General features: G+C 37.1%; 1 protein-coding gene across 3 annotated transcripts in view; it reads left to right on the forward strand.

Annotated features, from left to right (window-relative positions):
• Window positions 1-23,938, forward strand: part of VWA8 (von Willebrand factor A domain containing 8) — a 366,706-nt gene that overhangs the window by 231,527 nt on the left and 111,241 nt on the right. For all 3 annotated transcript variants that reach the window (XM_060128726.1, XM_060128728.1, XM_060128727.1), the window contains 9 exons: window positions 5,017-5,125; window positions 6,261-6,399; window positions 8,994-9,193; window positions 15,339-15,449; window positions 16,432-16,496; window positions 16,925-17,050; window positions 18,589-18,698; window positions 19,339-19,493; window positions 23,493-23,685. In XM_060128726.1, the coding sequence (XP_059984709.1) occupies window positions 5,017-5,125; window positions 6,261-6,399; window positions 8,994-9,193; window positions 15,339-15,449; window positions 16,432-16,496; window positions 16,925-17,050; window positions 18,589-18,698; window positions 19,339-19,493; window positions 23,493-23,685 (1,208 nt within the window). The remainder of the gene's footprint in view (window positions 1-5,016; window positions 5,126-6,260; window positions 6,400-8,993; window positions 9,194-15,338; window positions 15,450-16,431; window positions 16,497-16,924; window positions 17,051-18,588; window positions 18,699-19,338; window positions 19,494-23,492; window positions 23,686-23,938) is intronic.

The following is a 23,938-nucleotide window of genomic DNA, read 5'->3' on the forward strand; positions in this document are numbered from 1 at the left end:
GGGAGGTTCCCTCTATGCCCACTTTCTAGAGAGTTTTTATCATAAATAGGTGTTGAATTTTTTCAAAAACTTTTTCTGCATCTATTGAGATGATCATATGGTTTTTATTCAATTTGTTTATATGGTGTATCACATTGATGGATTTGCCTATATTGAAGGATCCTTACATCCCTGGGATAAATCCCACTTGATCATGGTGTACGATCCTTTTAATGTGTTGTTGGATTCTGTTTGCTAGTATTTTTTTTTTTTTTGCTGTACGCAGACCTCTCACTGTTGTGGCCTCTCCCATTGCGGAGCACAGGCTCCGGACGCGCAGGCTCAGTGGCCATGGCTCATGGGTTCAGCCGCTCTGTGGCATGTTGGATCTTTTCGGACCAGGGCACGAACCCGTGTCCCCTGCATCGGCAGGCGGACTCTCAACCACTGCGCCACCAGGGAAGCCCGTGTTTGCTACTATTTTGTTGAGGCTTTTTGCATCTATATTTATCAGTGATATTGGTCTGTAATTTTCTTTTTTTGTAGTATCTTTATCTGGTTTTGGTATCAGGGTGATGGTGGCCTCATAGAGTGAGTTTGGGAGTGTTCATTCCTCTGCAGTTTTTTGGAAGAGTTTGAGATGGATGGGTGTTAGCTCTTCTCTAAATGTTTGAGAGAATTCACCTGTGAAGCCATCTGGTCCTGGACTTTTATTTGTTGGAAGATTTTTAATCACAGTTTCAGTTTCATTACTTGTGATTGGTCTGTTCATATTTTCTGTTTCTTCCTGGTTCAGTCTTGGAAGGTTATACCTTTCTAAGAATTTTTCCCATTTCTTCCAGGTTGTCCATTTTATTATCATAGAGTTGCTTGTCGTAGTCTCTTTGGATGCTTTGTAGTTCTGCGGTGTCTGTTGTAACTTCTTTTTTGTTTCTAATTTCATTGAGTTGAGTCTTCTTCCTCTTTTTTTTGATGAGTCTGGCTAATGGTTTATCAATTTTGTTTATCTTCTCAAAGAACCAGCTTTTAGATTTATTGATCTTTGCTATTGTTTTCTTTGTTTTTATTTCATTTATTTCTGCTCTGATCTTTATGATTACTTTCCTTCTGCTAATTTTGGGTTTTGTTTGTTCTTCTTTCTCTTGTTCCTTCAGGGGTAAGTTTAGAATGTTTATTTGGGATTTTTCTTGTTTCTTGAGGTAGGCTTGTATAGCTACAAACTTCCCTCTTAGAACTGCTTTTGCTGCATCCCCTAGGTTTTGGATCGTTGTGTTTTCATTATCATTTGTCTCTAGGTATTTTTTGATTTCCTCTTTGATTTCTTCAGTGATCTCTTGGTTATTTAGTAACGTCTTGTTTAGCCTCCATGTGTTTGTGTTTTTTTCCTGTAATTGATTTCTAATCTCATAGCGTTGTGGTCAGAAAAGATGCTTGATATGATTTCAGTTTTAAATTTACTGAGGCTTGATTTGTGACCCAAGATGTGATCTAACCTGGAGAATGTTCCATGCGCACTTGAGAAGAAAGTGTAATCTGCTGTTTTGGGATGGAATATCCTATAAATATCAATTAAATCTATCTGGTCTATTGTGTCATTTAAAGCTTGTGTTTCCTTATTAATTTTCTGTTTGGATGATCTGTCCATTGGTGTAAGTGAGGTGTTAAAGTCCCCTACTATTATTGTGTTACTGTCGACTTCCTCTTTTATAGCTGTTTGCAGTTGCCTTATGTATTGAGGTGCCCCTATGTTGGGGGCATATATATTTATAATTGTTATATTTCCTTCTTGGATTGATCCCTTGATCATTATGTAGTGTCCTTCCTTGTCTCTTGTAACATTCTTTATTTTAAAGTCTATTTTATCTGATATGAGTATTGCTTTCTTTTGATTTCCATTTGCATGGAATATCTTTTTCCATCCCCTCACTTTCAGTCTGAATGTGTCCCTAGGTCTGAAGTGGGTCTCTTGTAGACAGAATATATATGGGTCTTGTCTTTGTATCCATTCAGCAAGTCTGTGTCTTTTGGTTGGAGCATTTAATCCATTCCTGTTTAAGGTAATTATCGATATTTGTGTTCCTATTACCATTTTCTTAATTGTTTTGGGTTTGGCTTTGTAGGTCCTTTTCTTCTCTGGTGTTTTCCACTTAGAGAAGTTCCTTTAGCATTTGTTGTAAAGCTGGTTTGTTGGTGCTGAATTCTCTTAGCTTTTGCTTGTCTGTAAAGCTTTTGATTTCTCCATCGAATCTGAACGAGATCCTTGCTGGGTAGAGTAATCTTGGTTGTAGTTTCTTCCCTTTCACCACTTTAAGTATATGATGCCACTCCCTTCTGGCTTGTAGAGTTTGTGCTGAGAAATCAGCTTTTAACCTTATGGGAGTTCCCTTGTATGTTGTCATTTTTCCCTTGCTGCTTTCAATAACTTTTCTTTGTCTTTAATTTTTGCCGATTTGATTACTATGTGTCTCGGTGTGTTTCTCCTTGGGTTTATCCTGTATGGGACTCTCTGCACTTCCTGGACTTGGGTGGCTATTTCCTTTCCCATGTTAGGGAAGTTTTCAACTATAATCTCTTCAAATATTTTCTCGGGTCCTTTCTCTCTCTCTTCTCCTTCTGGGACCCCTATAATGCGAATGTTGTTGTGTTTAATGTTGTCCCAGAGGTCTCTTAGGCTGTTTTCATTTCTTTTCATTCTTTTTTCTTTATTCTGTTCCACAGCAGTGAATTCCACCATTCTGTCTTCCAGGTCACTTATCTGTTCTTCTGCCTCTGCTATTGATTCCTTCTAGTGTATTTTTCATTTCAGTTATTGTATTGTTCATCTCTGTTTGTTCTTTAGTTCTTCTAGATCTTTGTTAAACATTTCTTGCATCTTCTCGATCTTTGCCTCCATTCTTTTTCTGAGGTCCTGCACCGTCTTCACTATCATTATTCTGAATTCTTTTTCTGGAAAGTTGCCTATCTCTACTTCATTTAGTTGTTTTTCTCGGGGTTTATCTTGTTCCTTCATCTGGTACATAGCCCTCTGCCTTTTCATTTTGTCTGTCTCTCTGTGAATGTGGTTTTTGTTCCACAGGCTACAGGACTGTAGTTTTTCTTGCTTCTGCTGTCTGCCCTCTGGTGCATTAGGCTATCTAAGAGGCTTGTGCAAGTTTCCTGATGGGAGGGACTGGTGGTGGGCAGAGCTGGCTGTTGCTTTGGTGGGCAGAGCTCAGTAAAACTTTAATCCTCTTGTCTGCTGATGGGTGGAGCTGAGTTTCCTCCCTGTTAATTGTTTGGCCTGAGGCGATCCGGGCTCTTTGGTGGGCCTAATGGCGGACTCTGGGAGGGCTCACACCAAGGAGTGCTTCCCAGAACTTCTGCTGCCAGTGTCCTTGTCCTCACGGTGAGACACAACCACCCCCTGCCTCTGCAGGAGACCCTCCAACACTAGCAGGTAGGTCTGGTTCAGTCTCCTGTGGGGTTACTGCTCCTTCCCCTGGGCCCCGGTGCACACACTACTTTGTGTGTGCCCTCCAAGAGTGGAGTCTCTGTTTCCCCCAGTCCTGTCGAAGTCCTGCATTCAAATCCAGCTAGCCTTCAAAGTCTGATTCTCTAGGAATTCCTCCTCCCATTGCTGGAACCCCAGATTGGGAAGCCTGACGTGGGCCTCAGAACCTTCACTCCAGTGGGTGGACTTCTGTGGTATAAGTGTTCTCCAGTTTGTGTCACCCACCCAGTAGCTATAGGATTTGATTTTGTTGTGATTGTGCCCCTCCTACCATCTCATTGTGGCTTCTCCTTTGTCTTTGGATGTGGAGTATCTTTTTTGGTGAGTTCCAGTGTCTTCCTGTCAATGATTGTTCAGCAGTTAGTTGTGATTCTGGTGTTCTTGCAAGAGAGAGTAAGAGCACATCCTTCTACTCCGCCATCTTGAACCAATCTTCTCTGGTTTCGTATTCTATGCAAAAAATATCTAAGCCTTGTGTGGTCTTATTAAGTATATGGAGATATTTTGTCAGATTACTCTTTCACTGAAAATAAAATGATTTTCTAAATATCAATATGTACTCTTTTAATGATCATCACACTCATTTCAAGCATACATTTCAATTTATAGCCACATATACGTGCCTTATTTTTAAAGAACTTTTAACTCTGCATCATTTTTGGCCTTCACTTACCATGGAATAAGAAATTTATAATGAATTAAGTGACAAATTAATGGTTCCTCTTTTAAAGATTCAAAGAAAAGGTAGCATGATTAAAAAGTAAAAACTTATTCTAAAGAATTTGTCTGTGGGTTTGTACTTTAGCGTTGCTATATTTGTTTTCGCAAGTTATTTTGTTTAAATGTAATTTTAAATAAAATGGAATCTAAACACAGAAAAATTCCATTAGAAGTCAGAATAGTAGCTCCCTTGGTAGGGGTAATGACTGAAGTGGTCCATGGGAGTTTCTGAGTGTTGGTGATGCTTGGGTGCTGGATGCACACGTGTGCTCAGGACTAAGTGGCACATTTATATGAATGTTTCTGTAGGTATATTATATGTCAAGTCAAAGTTAAAAAAAAAAATTAAAGTGCTAAGATAGACCCTATGAAATTTGCCCTGTACAGCTTACAAGCATGTGACTGGTAGTACTGTGTACTATTTATTATTTGATTTCAAATTTAGGAGAATAGAATGAAAAAATTGATGGATTGCTCCATTGTTTTTCCTAAATCCTTCCTATACTGTAATGGGAATTTGATATTAAATTGCTAAGTATTTACCAATTCAGGGAAAAAATATGTAAACCCTAATTATATTTGTCATTAAGGTAAAAACAGACTAGGACCTTACCTTCTGAGTTTCTGAAATGTGAAATCTTTTTCTTTTCAAAGTATGTTTTAAATATCATATTAAAGACTATCTTTTAATAAAATTAAATATAACTCACTTCTAAGTAAAGCATTCCTCAAATTTGCTTGTGTGGTCGGTAATATATGGCTCATTATTTTTTCCTATGACTTGGAAACAAGAAGAAATGTTTATTCTTCAAATTAATCCTTGACAGGTTGCCTTTGCCACAGCAGACCTTCATGGGCTATTGGACAATTGGTCAGTCAAGAAATGGAATGCAAAAACTATTGTGTCCAGCAGAAACTCATCGTATAGATGTAAAGGTTGATATCATTCTTTCTTCATTAGAATATTGAATGTTATCCATTTTTCTGTATCTTCCCTGGAGAAAATCCATTCAATCTCAGAAATGACTTGTTCTGATGTTATGGTAGAATAGATTAACTTCTGCTCTAATTCTTAAGCCAGTCTGGCCTCTGAGGGACTCAATGTAGGTAATGGCTAATGACCAGTAGAATTCCTAAGCGCTATCCTGTATTTCAGGAAAGTCAGATAGGATGGTTACTCCATTATATTTGTTTTCGTGAAAAAGGGCAAAGGAATATCAGTCACTAGTTGCAATAGAAACCCCTCTAGGTTTGACTGTGGGGAATTAGATGCTTATAAAATCATTAGAAAGGACAGGAGGAACACAGTCAAGGGACCATCGCTGGACTTTTGGTTTCAAGATGAGTGTTTTTGCTTCTGCTACCACCCCTGTTGTTGGGAGCCGCACAGTAAGGCAGGCTCAGCAAACTTTTCCTGTAAAGGGCCAGATAGTAAATATGTTAGGCATTGTGACCATACAGATTCTGTCACAACTACTCAACTTTGCCATGGGAGCAAAAAAGCAGCCTCAGACAGTACATTAACTAGTATCAGTCACTAGTTGCAATAGGAGTGTGAGGAATGTCGTTTTTAATCTTCTAGCTCCTAAGATACAGCCTAGATAGAAGGGGTGAGAGCGCCCATGGATGGCAAAATAGTAAATATCTAACCCAAACATTTTTGATTAATTAAGGACTGTAAGGGCATGCAAATCAATGTTCAAGAGTCAACTGTATTTAAAAAATTATTCTGGTTTGGACAGCTCTGGGTCCCAATACTTGAAGTTCAAAACTTGCTTAGGAAAGAATGAAGGAATGAGAACTCCTATGGGATTTTACATCTGCTATATTTTGTGAGTAAAAAAAAAAAAGAAAGTGAGAAATTAAATAAGATAGCACATGTGAAAGCATTTATAAATGCAAGTATATGGTATTATGATTGTTATAAGTGTCATGCTAGTCAGTAAAATGAGAAGAGGCATATCAAGATGTGGAATATTTGAACTGAAAATCTGTATTTTGGAAGAACTTTAGCTTTTCTACTTTTTGCCAAATACACAAATGTCTTAACTCAGATAACTATTTTTTGTAGGGTCCAGCACTTATAAACATACAGGAGTATCCAATAGAAAGACATGAAGGAAGATCCCAAACCTTTACTGAAGAATGTGCCTCCTGGAAGTTACCATTGGATGAAATTAACTTAATCTGCGACATCGCTACATCACATGGTATGTCAGTTTATTCTTTTGATTTTTCCTTCCTGCAGTGATTTTTTTAAAAGCAGGATCAAAATAACCTGTAGACATCAAGAAGTCTATGATAGACTCAGTAACTGTGTCATTCTTGGATTGGATGGCAATTATATGTAATTTAGAACTAATTTCCTATAACAACCTAACAAAATACTATTGTGAAATCCACATAAGCACTGCTGAGTTTATATGCATATGTCTGCTTCTCATTACCATTGTAGCACAAAGTTAAACACACCCAGGCGTGTGCTAAAAATAGAAGAGGGAAAGAAAAAGGAAAAACATTGGATTTTTTTTGGCTCGGATTCCAGTTTGGTGATTGCATGAACCCTGAAAGCAGGAGGATTTGCAGTCATTAAACCTCTCGTTGTAAAGAATGGCAAATAAAGGATGTGAATTTCTGGCATCTGCTTCTCTGGACTGTTGCCATTACCTACTGATTCATGTGGTGTGCCCTGGGTACTTTTTGGCAGAAGTTTTCAATTGATGACAGTTACCAAGATGATATAAACAGAAGTGATGGCAGGGGAAAGGGAGAAATTCTTTAACTTGTCTACAATGGAGGTTATTCAGGCAAAAATTCAGAAGCAAGTTTTTGTTCATGTAAGTTCTGTGGATGTTTTCTCCAACATCAGCTATGTTGAGTAAAAATATGTGCTTTTAAAATGTACAGGGTTTTTGTTGGTAACAGATTGGTGCCCCTATTAAGATATTTTACATTCACTAGTAGAGACTAAGTATGAATCTTACGGATAAAATTTGAACTTTGCCCTTGTCTCACATTTAGAGATTGTAAGTAAGTATGCTGTGATCCTCTGCCCCATGCCAGTGACAGGTGTCATTAAACCTTGTCACAGCCTCACAATTCTCACAGGCAGCCACTGTGAGCCAGTCAGAATTGGTCCTTAAAAATGAACTCATTTGCTGTCCCTCACATAATTCAACCCTCTATTTTAGTGTTGTCCACATTTGCGAGCTAGGTTTTTGTGTTGTTTTTTATTTCTTTGTTTTTTTACCTATTCTATATTGGTGAGAGGAAAGAACATTTTCTTGGGTTAGCGTCAGGGTTAAATATACATATATATGTGTGTGTGTGTGTGTGTGTGTGTGTGTGTGTGTGTGTGTGTGTGTGTGTGTGTGTGTGTGTATATATATATATATATATATATATATTTGAGCCGAAGACCAAACAGCACTTAATGCCTGCAATAAGAGAGAGCAATTGTAAGTTCGTAAAGTACATTTCTATTTATTTTTTTCTTTTTACATTTCTATTAATACTGTTATTATATTCCCTGGTCCCTATACTGTGTACAAAGGTGCTCAATAAATGTTGAATTGAACTTATTTGTGCTGATAGTAGAAGCATTAAAAAGATTCTTAAATTATAAGTTGTGTGATTCTATCTGATATTTAGAACTGTAGCACACATACACACACACACACACACACACACACACACAGAGTTCACATTGTCTCCTAAATCATATGTCTTCTTCTGCCCTTCCATTGATTTGTGTTTCTTATCAATGTTAGCTTATTTAAGTTTACCATATCTTTATATATATTTAAGTTTTCTGTATCTTTATATATATTTAGTCTTTATGTGTAGACATGACATATACATGCACACACACATACACTATATTTTTTTTCCAGATTTTCGTATCTTGTGTCTTAGTTTTGGGTTCAGAAAATATGACCACTGTAAATAGATACCTGGATGATGAGTGATGTTAATAGCATTTATTATACAGAAGCAGCTTAATCCCTTGCTTCAAGGTTCCCAGAAATAGAGATTATGGGAAACATAGTCCAAAGTCTGGCTTCTCTAAGGGAAGCCCTCAAACCAACAGCAGTGACATCTCGTGGGAGCTTGTTGGAAAAGCAGAGTCTGAAACCCCACCTCAGACCCACTGAATCAGAATCTGCATTTTCATTAGATCCCCAGGTGATGCACATGCACTTGAAAGTTGAAGAAGCACTGAAATAGAATTCAAAAAATGGACCTAGTCAAGTACTAGTTTGAAAAGACAGAGACTTTGTAATAATAAATACACAAATATGAAAAAAGATAATTTGGAAAATAAGATCCATAGAGCTAAGAACAAAAAATGGGATTACTTATTTACTAGAAAAGCCTACAGATCTAGTAACTAGCCGGGAAATGCCAGATTAGCAGATAGAAGATGTTGACCAGCTGTTGTCCATCTGAGCCAATAATAAAATAAGAGGGAACAGACTTTTACTGAGGCATAAAATACTTTCATGCAAGGAAGAATTTCCTGACATTGAGGAGTGTTAAATATTTAATGGTGTTAGCATGAGATGTTATAGATTCTTTGGGGACCAGATACTTACTTCCAGGAATAGGTAGGTGTGACCCAATGTACATTTACAGCAGGTGCGAAATTGCTTCTGAAAGTGCTCTTCAACCTAATCAATCCATTTGCAAATCATCTGCTGAGTTCTGATTGTGTGCTGCCTCACAATTCAGTTTTCACTGGACCTTTTGACCAGTCAGAAAATCTATTGCAGACCATGGAATTGACACTTTTTTGTCATTTCAGAAAATGAGGAAAATACTCTCTATGTAGTTGCATGCAATCCCGTTTCCTTATACTTTATGAATATGACTGGGAAAAGCGGCTACTTTGTGGACCTTTTTGACATCTTCCCAAGAGCGGCCAGTGGAGTCTGGCAGCCATTTGTGACAGTGGCGCCGCTGGGAAATCCCCTCAAGGGTCAAGTGATTCTCCATGAGCAGCAGGTAATGACATGGTCTAATGATGCCCAGGGTAACTGATGCAAAGGAGAAGGTAAGAGTGTTTTTCAACCTATAACTAAAAATATGTGCTTTCATAAAGATTGAGGTCAGGGGCTGAAGGACGGGATCAGGAGTTGTATTTTATCAGTACCACAAGGCAGGCTAATATCTTCCTCTCTGCAGAGACTTCTCAACCTCATCACTAATGACATTTGAGGCTAGATAATTCTTTGTTGTGAAGCTTACATTCTCTTTGCAGGGATAGACAACAAACAAGTAAGCCAACAAATAAATACCAATTTCAAGTAGTGATAGGTGCTGTATAAAAATAAGGTAAGGTCCTAAGGAATGATGGGGGTAGGGTAGGAGGAGATGAAAGGGTAAACGGTACTCAGAAGAGTGCTGAGATATCTCCCCTTAGGAGATGACATTTTACCTGAAACCTGAATGGCATTCTTTATGTGGAGATAGCCATGTAAATATACTGAATGGAATTGTCTTAGTCTGTTTGGGCTGCTGTAACACAAGTACCATAGACTAGGTAGCTTATGAACAGAAGAAATTTATTTCTCACAGTTCTGCAGCCTAGGAAGTCCAAGATCAAGGCACTTGCGTATTCAGCGTCTGGTGAGAACCCACTTCCTAGACAGCTGTCTTTTCATGGTAGCCTCACACGGCAGTAGGAGCAGGGATCTCTTTCGTGTCTCTTTTATAAGGGTGGTAATCCCATTCGTGAAGACTCCACCTTCATGACCTAATCATCTCCATAGGCCCCACTTCCTAATATATTGGGGCTTAGGACTTCGGCCTACAAATTTTGGGAGGGCATCAGGCCATTGCAGGAATACACTGAGATTCTTTAGTATCTAATGATGCTCAAGTTCCAGCCATCACTACTATTGTAAGACAACACTAATGAAAAGTACAGATGCCCAGAGTCAGGCTAAAAGTAATTCCAAACAGAAGATATAGGTCAAAAGACAGTGTTTCAATTAATGAGAATTCTCCTGGTCTAAGTTAATCTGTACTATCCAATAGAAAGGAGTACAATGTTTTTGCAGACCTATTACCCACCTAGTATCTACCAGATAGTATACTAAGCATATTATTCATTCATCAGATATGTATCATGTGCCTACTATTAGGGATACTGCCATGAACAAAACAACAAAAATCCTTGTTCTCAAAAGCTTACGTTCTGGTGCAAAAGGTAGACAATAAGCAAAGTAAATAATTACATCTTAAGTCAGAAGATGAGAAGCAAGGGAGAGTAAAATAGAAGGCTGGGAGGAAGGTTGCCTTTAAAACAGGGTGGGCAGGCAGGGATTGCCTAACTGAGAAAGTGATATTTAAGCAAAGATCTGATAGAGGTGAGGGAGAGAAGAGATATCAGGAATAAGAGAGTTCTAGGCAAAGGAATTGTAAGTTCAAAGGCCCAGAGGCTGGAACATGGCTCTCCATCTTCAAAGAAGCGTGGTGGGGAAGACTGAATGAGGGGGAGGGTATAAGGAGGTGGGGTCAAAGAGGTCACTCAGTGGGTTGGGTCAGGGACGTGGTGGAAGGCTGGGGAAGCAGAGGTGTAGAGCCTTGTAAATCATTCTAACGTTCTGCGGCCTGACTGTGAGGAAAGGGGAAGGTCTTAGAGGGTTTCAAGCAGAGGAGAAGCAAGAAGCAACTTATATTTTTAAAAGATTTCTCCAGCTCCTCTTAGGTGAACAGTCTGTAGGTACTAAAGCAGAGTGAAGGAGATTAATGAAGAGATTTTTACAATGGTCCAAGCAAGAGATCATTGCAGTTTGGAGGAGGATGGCGGTCATAAGTAATGATGGATTCTGGATATATTCTGAAGGTGGGACCAAGAAGATTTCTGAACAGATCAGATATATGAGGTGAAAGAGAGTAAACTAAGATCAACTTTAAGATGTAGGGCCTGAGCAACTGGAAGGATAGACCTGCCATGAACTGAGATGAGGAAGGAATTGATTTGGAGGGGAAGATTAGACGTATGATTAAATTCGAGATGCCTATAACATATCCAAGTAGGTGATCCTGGTGTTTAACGGAGAAGTCAGAACAGGAAACATACACTGGGCATCACTGGCATATAAATGTTATTTAAAGTCATGAAACTGAAAGAGATCACTAAGGGAATGAATGTGGGTGGAAAAGAGAAGTCTGAGGACTAAGCCCTGGGTCAATGAAATATTAAGAAATGAGAGAGGTGAGGATGAATCAACCCAGGGGAACTGAAAATGAGTGCCCAGTGAAGTAGATGGTTACACCAGGGTGTGGTATCCCAGACGGCAAGTGATGAATATCTCAAGGAGGAGGATCAATTATTAAATGCTGACAAATGTGTCAAGGAAAAGGTTACATACATTATTCCGTGTTATTCTTCCACAGGCCCAGCGAGGTAGCTTTAGCAATATTTACGTGTGAGAAAACTGAGTCTCAGTAAGTTTAAATAACTTGCCCAGTAAATACATAGTAGAACTGAGGTTCAAACCAAATTGGATTGACATCACCAGAATTAAACTTCATCCATGCTGTCGCTCACTGCAGAAACGTGGGGAAAAGAATGGTCTGAAAATTTTTTAAAGTATTCATAATAGGAAAATACGGAAAAAAATGTAATGTTGTTACTTGTTAAGTATTTAAACACACTATGAAAGTAAAGCGTTACCTAGAAACAGTACTTTTACACTGTTTCTAATCAAGAATAAAAAGTTGCATAAGTAACACAGCAGTATTTCGTTGAGTAAATAAGTCAACTTTAACTTTAGACTTTGCCTAAATAATTATCGTAAATTCTGAGTTAATAAAATTTTTTCTGGTTTTCACAATTTTTTTCAATATGGCTTTCTCCTAGAAGCAGAATTTATCAATATCCAGCTATTGCTTATAAAGGTTTGTGTCCATCACATTGGAATAAGGGTTTTACTTTATAGATTTCCAACAAAATACCCAATGCCATTGAATTGAATTCTACAGCCAGAAGAATCTGTCCTAAAAAGCACATGTCTTGGTGATTTTTGATTCAGGAAACCAATCAAATTTAAATAGGAGTCTACATTTGGAGTGTTTATTCAAACAATCTTGCCAGATTTTCAGCTGTCAGATAAACTGTCAAATTTACATATACCAATTCTTTAAAAGTACGAGATTTTCAGGTTCTCAGGAAGCATTTTATTTTCTCAGAAGATCCAGTTATTTGGCAACATTGCTGACCAATACCCTGCTCACTTATAAGGACTTTCATCAAAGAAGATCTGTTTTTCAGTGTAAAGACGTGCGTGACTTGCACAGCCCACACTTCCCCTCCTGGCATTCTTGCATGCTACCTGGCTTATCCCTTGGACCAGTTTCAACAGTTTTCCAGAAGGGTACCTCAATGCCCTGAGCAGGCATGCACAGCTTATCAGGATACTTTCGCTACCTGTACTCTGAACTGCCTCTTCTTTTCCTAGAGAGGATATATCAGCTGTCGGTTTTATATTATGTCCCTGCCAGGATCTAAGACCTCCTTAGTTCCAGATGAACAGCATGTAACTGTAAAAGTTAACAAATGATAAATAATTGTAATCGAATAAAAAATGTGTGCACTGCCATCAGTTCCTTCTCCCCCATTCTGCCCTGACAAAGGAGCTAAAATATTGTAGAGAAGTACTTCCATTAATTCATCTCTCCCTTGTCTTTATAAAGCTTGGCAACAGATACATTTCCCTGGTTAGTTTAAGAAGTTGTTCAAAAATTCCTGGCTAAAATAAAATCTTAAGTGAGGAAAGGGAAATTTTGCCATGCCTAAAAATAAAGCCTCCTCCCCCCACCCACCCCATGAGATTACTTATTACATCTGTACAAAGTTTAGAACTTCAGACTTTAGGACATTGAGGTCATCCAGAGGTTACTTTTCTCCCAGTCAAATACAAACATAATAAAATTGCTCACTCGCTTCTCCTCCCTGCCCCCCTTAAAAGAGAGCCAAAACCACAGTTACATGTACTCATATGTGATGCAGAATTCTATTTTTGAACTCAGACAGAATATATCATTAGTCATTTACAGAAGGAAACCATTAACATCTAAAAGGATGGAGCAGCAGAACTCCTTCATGTTGCCAATTGCTTCTAGAACTAATTCTAAATACAGCAGTGGCTGGAAACATATATATGTGTGTGTATATAAACATATATATATATATCTGTATGTTTTCTGTTACTTAGAAAGATGCAGTTTTTCAGTTCACTTATGCAAAGTTATGAGTATATAAGTATTAGACCCTAAAAAGGAAGAAAAATGCAAAACTGTACTAATTTTTCTGCATAATCATGTCTGTTTAATCATCTGCTTATTCTTCTACTTAATCATATTTTGGGATCAAACATTATTTTTAGAACTTTATGTTGCTTAGAAAAGTTAATATTACCCCAAATTGCTTAAGTGCTAACAGTTCATGTTAATGTTGTACATATTTATCATAAGAGAGAGTTTCTCCTTTAAAAAATACTTACTCAAAAAAGATTTAATCTGGAATAGAGACTGTAAATTTTTAACTTATTAATACATTTTCTTAAGGAAAACTTTAAGAGTTTTCCTTAAGGTTTTCCTCATTTTCAAACTTTCAAATGCCAGGAACGGTGCTTCTTATATGACATGTTGATTTTAAAAAGAATATTACTAACACACATTCTTAATGGAGAATTACATATTATACAGAATGATGCATTCTAAGAGTGTTTATGGAAAAATTTAAGCGTTGTCAACATGCTTGGTAGAATTTTTTAATACAGCCAAGATTCAGAGTATATGGAATAAAGGAGACTTTGGAACAAATACTACTTTAATTCTTGAGCACTTCAGTAAAATTGACTAGTAAAATAAATTGAAACCACACTATGAGGTCTCAGATTTGCAGATGAATCATTACTCTACTTACATTTCTTTTTATTTCCCTCTAACTGGATTAAGTAATAAAGGGCAAGGGTCATGGTTAATTCATCATTGTATTCTCCTTTGTGCTTTAAATATAAGCTGCTCAATAAATGTTATGGAACAAATGAACAGACTTTTCATGTTTTGTATATATTTTGCAAAATATATATTAATTCTTCGGGTGCTTCGTGATTTTATTTTCCCCAAAGAAAGTTCTTGAAATGAAAAGTTCATAAGGGTTAAGATAACTGAAGGGGCCCCAAATTTAAAACAAAACAAAATAAATAAGACAAAATAAAAACAAGAAAGAAAGAAAAGACAGTTCCTGACAAACAACTTTCTGGTGCCTTTTTGTAAACCTGTTAGTCTAATCTTCAAATGTCTTTAAATTTTAATGAAAAAAGCCCACTTCTTTGCATCTCTTTAAAATATTTAATCTTTTCTGGCTTTCTCAATTTTAAATTCTTATTTCATGTGTTTCTGTTCACTTATTTTAATGCCTAAGGTTAATTTTTTTTTAAATTTTTTTCTTGAAAAAGTCCTCCTAATTACTGAGAGATTATTACTTCATTTGCATAACTGTGATAATGCTGCTGGAGCAATCTCTTGTCTGTACGTTATTACAGCACCAGCTATGAAAGTTCTCAAGCTTAGTGAATATCAAGATGAAACACTCATTACTAGCTAGGTTCTTGGGGTCCTTGATATTTTCTTGCTAACCCATCTTTATAACAGGTACATATTTTCTGAGTTGAACCTGGATTTGTGAAAAGAATAAATGAGATTCAATTATGCACAGTGTAAGAGAGTTTTCAACAGAACATTCTTTAAGTGTAATTTTGATAAAAGTAAATGGGCTTTTAAAATTATCAATTCTCTTAATTTCCTCATTTGTATGTAATAAAACAGCAATCATGGTTAAGCTAGCCTATATTTACAAGGCGATGGTTTTAAGATAAAATCTTCAAAGAGAAGATTCTGCATTACATAATTAGAAATATCTTCATTAAACCATCTAATACTTTAAATTCTGTATTAGGGGAAAACATTTAGTGTCTTCATGGTGTCTCTTAAATATTTCAATATTGTCGTCTTCCCTTTGGTTTATTTATTGCTATTCCCTTTATTCCCAGGCTGCCAAGAGGCTGCTGCTAAATTAATTAATTAATTAATTAAATAAACAGGCAAACAAACAAACTGTTCTCATTATTTCCAGAGCAATGTCATCCTGTTGTTGGATACCACTAGCCAAGCCCTTCATCGTCTCATCTTACCTTCAGAAGAGTTTACACTTAAGAAAACTTCCTGGTGGAACAAGGAGGAAGCTGTAAGAAATACCCAACTTGTCCAGCAAATTGCCAAGGATTTTCCATAGCTTTCTAACCGTAAAAATGCATGCCTGCCCATCCCTTGCGGTGCCTTTTGTTTGCTATAATGCACAAGAGAATTCTCTTATTACTTGTAAATTTTAATATGATACAAATAGGTGGAATACATACATATATAATTCAATATCAGTAGCTTCTTTTTGTATCCATCATAGTCACATGAAGACTTGTCAGGACGCAACTCACAATAATAGGACATCATGAGCCATTTGAATGTGGTATTCATGACAAATCCCTAACATGCATTTTAATAGTCACTTTAATAGTTTTCCAGTTATGAGTTTATGTTTGGATTTATGTAATGAACCTATGAGTGCAACAGCTGATTATATTTACTAGATAAATAAACGTTTTAGCTTATTAACTAAATTAAACTAGTAAACATTTTGGCTAACCAACGAGAATTTTTTCTGCCATTTAGAAAAAAGTAATGGATATAAAATAAGGCTTACCCTCTGCCCTGCACGACAGCATACTTAGGTCTTAAAAGACCACGAAGAAAAGAGATATTTTAAATGTCATAAATATATCCAAATCTAAGAAACAAAATATTTCCTATGTATTTATGCTATGGTACAAATTCCACAGTTAATCACCAGATAGCATGTTTATTTCTAACCAGTATTTGGCATTTTTTTAAATATTCTTTTTTAAAAATATTTATTTATTTATTTGGTTGGACCACCAGGGAAGTCCCCTAAAACATTATTCTAAAGATGTTTTAGTATGCAGTTCACAATTAATTTTGAAATATATTTTAATCTATGTTACCGTAAGAGTCTTGGAGTGGATAAAGAGGTAGCTTCTCAGAGAATTACATGTTTTACACTTTAAAGAACTTTATTTAAGGAAAAGCAGCTGAATAGACATGAATGCATCTGACACATTTAAAGTGAATATTTTGTTTTGTTTTGTCTCTAGGAAACTTACAAAATGTGTAAAGAATTTGCACACAAAAACTGGCTAGTATTCTACAAAGAAAAAGGGTGAGCTCTTTGTTGTAGATTTAATCTGGGATCCTTATTGTGTCCATTCTATTTCCTCCTTTAATTATGCTTGTTTATTGTAAAACTAATGTAATAAAATTAGAAATATTTTATTCTAAAAGTATCTTATCCCACATTGCAGAACATTGAAAAACAGACATAAGAAAAGACACTGCCCATAATTCCGTATACAACCGCTACTAGCATGGCCGCTCTCACTTCTCATTTTTAATTCTTATGCATACCTTTATATAGTTTAGAGTTTTATATATCTATTTTCTCAATTAACATTTTTCTATGTTATTATCTAGTCTTAAAAACATTGTTTTTAGGGTTGTGTAATATATCATGAAATGACTGTGCCATGGTTACTCAACCAATATCCTCACCATTTCCTTTCAGAGAGTTTTCTTTTTTGTTGTTTTCAGGAACACCCTGGCTGTGCTGGATGTTCTAGAAGGGCGAACTCACACCATCTCACTTCCCATCAACCTCCAGACAGTTTTTCTCGTAGCAGAAGACAAATGGCTTCTGGTGGAGAGCAAAACACATCAGTGGGTAGATCTACATAGCACCTCATGGAGTGTGCTCAGTTAGCCAGCATCCTGTCTCAGTTAGCCAGCTCTGTCTTCCTGTGTCTGTCTTTTAACAATTTCTGTATTTGGCAGCATCTCTATAGGTGAAACTTCGAAGAAGAGGGGACGGGAAAATTTAGATAAATTAAATGTAACTTCGCAGAGTAATTATAAAAGTTTCAGAAGATGACCTTGAAATTAACAGTGAAAACATAATGACTTTTACAACTGATCTTAGGATTTTTCCTGTTAGCACACTGAGAATTCACTGTATTCTTGCCAAACTAGAGATACTTCAAAATAGATTTTTAGTTTATCCTCTCTTCAAAGGGCCACAGTCTCCATCCAAATGCTGTTGCTTTTTTGTAACTTCACAGAATCCACCCCTTAGAAGTTTCTTCTTCATTTTATCTCGTGTGCTCTTATTTGGTTATGTTTATGTTTGTGTTGCCTCTTCCATTGGACCGTATACTTCTTGATGAAAAGGACATTATGTACACTCGGCATAAGTGGGGTACACAGTAAATTTTGAGTCACCCTCCCTCACGCATTACATCTACTGGATTCATGCAGATTCTCTGGCCCTCTGCTGACAAGCAGAAGTGACCTGCTGCAAAAGATTCCTGGCTATTTATATATTCCTATATTAGAAATCTTACAGACAAGTAGATCAAGGGGATTACAGCAGTGAGGGCTTCTGTCCCTTAGCTGGTCACAAATCAGAGGTTGGGCTCCCCCTTACTTGCTGATCAGTCATATTAACAGCAGGCTCCATGATAGTACCGATGTGTCTCTTTAGAGTTGCTTTTCTTTTTTTTTTTTAATGGCCCTTCCTCTTACAGGAAGTATTGGATTTTCAGTTCACGTTTATTACTGCATTGTTATTATGCACTGCTCTTATACAGTGTTAAGAAGTTTTTTTTTTTTTTTTTTTTTTTTCGGTACGCGGGCCTCTCACTGTTGCAGCCTCTCCCGTTGCGGAACACAGGCTCCGGCCAGGGCTCACGGGCCCAGCCGCTCCGCGGCATGTGGGATCTTCCCGGACCGGGGCACGAACCTGTGTCCCCTGCATCGGCAGGCGGACTCTCAACCACTGCGCCACCAGGGAAGCCCAAGAAGTTATTTTTTTAATTCATGATGAAAGTCTGAAACTGCAAATTATACTCAGAATATAAAAAGGAGGCTTTGGGGCTTCCCTGGTGGCGCAGTGGTTGAGAGTCCGCCTGCCGATGCAGGGGACACAGGTTCGTGCCCCGGTCCGGGAAGATCCCACATGCCGCGGAGCGGCTGGGCCCGTGAGCCCTGGCCGCTGAGCCTGCGCGTCCGGAGCCTGTGTTCCGCAACGGGAGAGGCCACAACAGTGAGAGGCCCGCGTACTGAAAAAAAAAAAAAAAAAAAAAAAGAAGGAGGCTTTGGCGGGAGCGGGCAGGATATGGGAACTCTGATTTTTCCTAGTCTGGCCTCATAGTTATTAGAAAAAGAAAGACTTTTCACTTAGATGTTTTGTCTGTTTACAGGAAATATCTTTTAACTAAGCCTGCACACATCGAATCTGAGGACAGTAGGGTTTGCCAGTTGTATGTGCTGAAAGAGGAGCTGCCTAGCACAGGGTTTGGAGTCACACAAGGTAAATACTGTGTTCTGTGTGTTTGTGACTGTATAGGTACATGCCTGCATACACACTGTCCTCTAGAATCATTTAAGGACAACAATATCAACATGTTAACTTTATACCAAAAAAGAAATCTTAGTCACTACACTAGAAACAGTAAGTAAGAATCTATCGTCTTTTAAATTCTGTCTTCGAATTTTTTAAACTAACAAGTCAGAATGTTTACATATATGTAGGTTCCAAGTCTATTTTAGGATTGCATCATTTCTTTTTTACACAGCCCATCAGTATTTCTACTTTATTCATCACAGTTTTGGGGGGATGAAAAGTAATTGTGAAAAAAATTCTAAAATATACCATTGCTAAGACTGGTTTGGGCCAGTTTCACCTCTTTCTGCAGAGTGCTATTATATTAATCTTGATTGCTAATAAAAATTTGAATTCTTGAATAAATACTTGAAATCACTTTGAGAAGATGCCATGATTGTGAAAACTGAGTTTTCTCAGACAAAAAGCCATGAGTGTAATTGAAAGCGTTTTCTCTTTTTTGATTTGTGCTTTTCTGTTTGAGTTGGTGAGAATGAATCTTGCAAAAATTAATTCCTGGAGCATTTTAGGGGCATATGGTGTTTAACGTTTCTCTGACACTTTTTAGAAACAGACTTCAGCATACCTCATAAAATTTCAAGTCATCAACTATCATCTGAAAATCTGAGTTCAGCTGTGGGACAAAAGATTGCCTCTCCTAACCGAATTCTCGCAGATGAGAATAGTTATGCTACAGTCGTTGTTGGTTTCCCAGATCTCATGGTAAGCATAAATTTCTTAAATGATTGAATAACTATTTCTTCCCCCCGTTTTGGCCTATACTCTATAAGCCTATTTGAGGGGTAATTAAAAACGTAATAATTTTCTGGTAAGCATTTCAGATCAACCTTCTGTTTTCCAGACCAGTCATTAAAAAATTCATTCTATATGGTTTCATTGCTTGTTAAAAATTAACATATACATTGTAGTGCAATTATATAATTTAGTAAAGGAAAACCAGTATTCTCCATACATGGGAGCTCATGTGACAGGTAAATAGTTAACCTACTGACAGTGATTTTATATCATGCTGTCTTAATGTGTGCTCATGTCATCTGTCAAGAGGGACAATTTGAGACTAACAAAATAATATTTCTTCTAGAATTTTTTAAAGTGAAATATGTTGGAGTCTCATAACTGTAGGTTAAATTTTTCAACACTCATGAACACCAGTCCACTTTCCACTGAGTTTTCCTCTGATTTATATCTTTGCTGCATCCAGATTATACTATAAATGCTGGTGGTCTCAATTTAATTTGCTTTTAAATGGATCCTTCTGCTGTTATTTACTATTATCTGTAAAGAAGAGGCTATTCATAATTGACTTTAGGTGAAACTAGGTACCATCTTCCCCTGATGGAAATGTGAGAACATGAAATATAAAGGTTACTTCAGCCCAAGTTGCCATCTCATAACCTTAGATGTAACTCCATGTGTTTTGATTAAACATTTAATTTTTATAATTTCCTTTGTAGCTTTTAGGTGGGATGATAGAGTCACTTAAAGATAAAAATATTGGCTCTGCTTAATATACCCCAGTCTCACCTGCCTCAAAATTTTAATGTAATTAATGAATGATGAGTACTTCAGGGTATAAGACTTTTGAAATCCAAAACCCGGTGGATAATGTGTGGCTTAGGACTTTGCCATATGTCTTCTTAATTATCAAGTAAAAAACATTTGCTGTGGATTATATATCTGAAAATGAAACACGTTGTTGGAATACAGCATCTCCGGCAGCCTTGATTAAATGAAAGAGTTATGTTTAATATGCTTTCTACAATGTTTGCTGCTATCAGTAGAGAAAATACTGGAGCTACTTTTCTGAAGGTGGAACTGTTTTAAAAATTGATCTTTTGATTGAAGAAATGAGTATAGAAATATAATGTCACTATAAAAAGGTAAGAAAGCTGAGTATAAGGTAATGTTTATACTGACCCTCTAGAAATCCTTTGTAGACTGTAGGACTAGGGACCTTGTTAAATTAAAAGCTGCATCTCCGTATTTATTACCCACCATATCGGAGATGTTCATGAATTTTTGTTTAATGATAGATTAGATCATTCAGTTAGACAGCCTTTCAGCATTTTATGAGAGCAGTCATATTTTTTAGACCCCAACACAAGTCAGGCACTCTACTATTCTAAACCATTTCATACATGATAATTAATTTTTACAACAATTGCACAAGGTTTTATAGATAAAGAAACAAAAACAGAGAGGATATATCCCCCAGGCCACAAAGATATTGAATAAGGGATCTGGGATTTGTGCTCAAGGGTGACTGACCCTCAAACGCATATCCTTCCTACTATATACTACAGTGCCTTTCTGACTTGATGTGAATTTCTTTTGATTCTTCACAAAACTATTAACAAAAGGGCATGTCATCTCTTATTAACTTTTTATAGCATTATCAAAGGCACCTAAATTATTATGAACTTATTATAACTCTCTTAACCTACTACCAGATGGCTACAAAAACCGACAGCAAGTATCATAGTGAATCCTCAATAGTGAAACGTTAAAAGCATTTGTTTCGATATCAAGAGTAAGACAAGGATACGCACTACCACCACTTCTACTAAACATTGTTCTGAGCGTCTTAGACATGATCCATTAGAAATTTTTTTTAATACCTTGACTTTCCTCAAAATTAAAAACCTCCATTCTCTAAAAAAGACACTGTTAAGAGAATGAAAGGGCAGTCTACAGGCTGGGAGAAAATATTGGCAAATCACATGTCCAACAAAGGACTTGTATCCAAAATATATAAAGATTTCTTAAAACTCAAGAGTAAGAAAATAATCCAGTATAAAAAATGGGCAGAGTGGCCCATTATGAGGTGTCAGAGGTCAGAGGCTGAGCAGATGAGCAAGATATCTGTGGTGTGGGAGGGATTAACAACTGGCGATTGGGAATCAAGTCCGGCCAGGATGAAGATGGTACCCCATGAAGGGGCAGCCTGGTGTGGGATGTGGGAGCCCAAGTAAGGTGAAGAGTTTGTTGATACATGCGCATAGCTCAGTGTGGGCTATCAGGCCAAGCAGAGTGAGGAGGGCATTGGCCTGGAAGGGAAAGTTAGTGGTGGAGATGGGAGATGAGTCATATACAGTGGGACTGAGCCAAAAAGTAAGTATATGAAGGGTAATGACATCTAGGTTTCTCACTGTTAAAGAAGGGAGTTACAGATACAGAAGGAAAGAAAACTAGAGTGAGTCCTATAGTGGTTGGATTGGAATTGTGTGTATCTGGGTGAACTCATGGTTTTCAATGTATTTAAGTAGATATAGAAATAAAATTGGAGGTAAATGTATAAAAAAAAATGGGCAAAAGACTTGAACAGACTCTTTACCAAAGAGGATATATGGATGGTAATTAAGTACATGAAAAGATGTTCAACATCATTAGTCATTAGGGAAATGCAAAATAAAACCACGATGAGATACTACTATTGCCCATTAGAATGGCTAAAATAAATAAATAAATAAATAAATAAATAAATAAATAAATAAATAAATAAATAAATACTGACAATACCAAGTACTGACAAGGATGCAATGCAAATGCAACTCTCACACTGCAATGCAAATGCAACTCTCACACATGTTTATGGAAGAGCAAGGGCAAACAATAACCAAGACATTTCTGAAGAAGAACCAAGAATAAAAAGCAGAGGTAGGGCTTCCCTGGTGGCGCAGTGGTTGAGAGTCCGCCTGCCGAAGCAGGGGACATGGGTTCGTGCCCCGGTCCGGAAAGATCCCACATGCTGCGGAGCGGCTGGGCCCGTGAGCCATGGCCGCTGAGCCTGCGCGTCTGGAGCCTGTTGCTCCGCAACGGGAGAGGCCACAGCAGTGAGAGGCCCGCGTACCGCAAAAAAAAAAAAAAAAAAAAAAAAAAAAAAAGCAGAGGTACTTGCCTTACTAAATTTCAAGGCTTATTATAAAGCTTTAGTAACTAAGACCACATGGTATTGGCCTAGGGGTAGAAAAATATACAGTAGAACAGAATGGAATGCCCAGAAACAGCTGCCTACATACATGAAACTTTTCTGATAACAGTGCTGATCAGTGGGCAAAGGTTAATGATATTTGAACAATTAGCTATCCATGTGAAAAAAAGATAAGCATGGAGCCCTGCCTCATACCACTCACAGAAATAAACTCCTGAGGGGTTAAGGAACTAAATGTGAAAGGCAAAACTTCAAAATGTTTAACAAATACATAGGAGAATATCTGTGATCTTGGAGTAGAGAAGGATAAATAGATATGTGGTAAAAATTTTAAGTAAAGCAAGAGAAAATAACACAAAATTTCAGAAGAATTGAAATCTAGGGAATATGAAAGAGAGGTGATTGAAAAGGGGCCTTCCAGGGGCTTGAGAAATACTGGTAATACTATTCCTTATGCCAGATAGTGGATGCTATAGTATAGTTATTTATTTATAGTTACTTAAATTACCTGTATTATTATATTCCCTCTTTTCAGCTATAATTCAAGATAAAAAATGTGTTGCATATTTCACACTTGTCTGAAAATTATGATTATTGATGAAGCAGCTATCTTCTGTACCAAATTCAAAAAGGTTAAGGAATAATTTGATTTTCTTATGTTTGTGAAATATAAGTTTACCACTGGTGTCTGCTTAAAGGACTGCATTGTAAAAGTTGTGAATGTAGTTTATAATACTTCAGTGCTTGAATTTCTCTCCTTTTTTTTTTAGTCACCTAGTGAAGTTTATTCTTGGAAAAGGCCAACGTCTTTGCATAAATCAAGGGTCACTGATACATTCTATGGAGGGAAGAAGAAAATTGGAACTCCAAAGCAGAGCAATTGTGTGACGCTTTTGGATACTAATCAGATAGTCAGAATTTTGCCCCCAGGAGAAGTCCCTCTAAAAGATATCTACCCAAAAGGTAAGAAACTTACCAATTCCTATTTTATCAAGCTAGTCAAAGGTAGTTTGGTTTTGGTAGGGATATTTAACTTATCATTATCATTTTATATTTATGAATATGAATAATTTTAACAGGGTTTAGTAGACCTATATGTGCTCAGAAGGGTTTCACTAAACTTCTCATAGGAGTTTAAGACTTTTGCCTTAAACTCCTGTGTCTAAAGGCCAGGGACTTATGCAGCCTGATTCACTTACCAGTGCTCTGAAAGTCA

The sequence above is a fragment of the Lagenorhynchus albirostris genome, chromosome 18, assembly GCF_949774975.1.
Source record: "Lagenorhynchus albirostris chromosome 18, mLagAlb1.1, whole genome shotgun sequence".
Taxonomy (NCBI): domain Eukaryota; kingdom Metazoa; phylum Chordata; class Mammalia; order Artiodactyla; family Delphinidae; genus Lagenorhynchus; species Lagenorhynchus albirostris.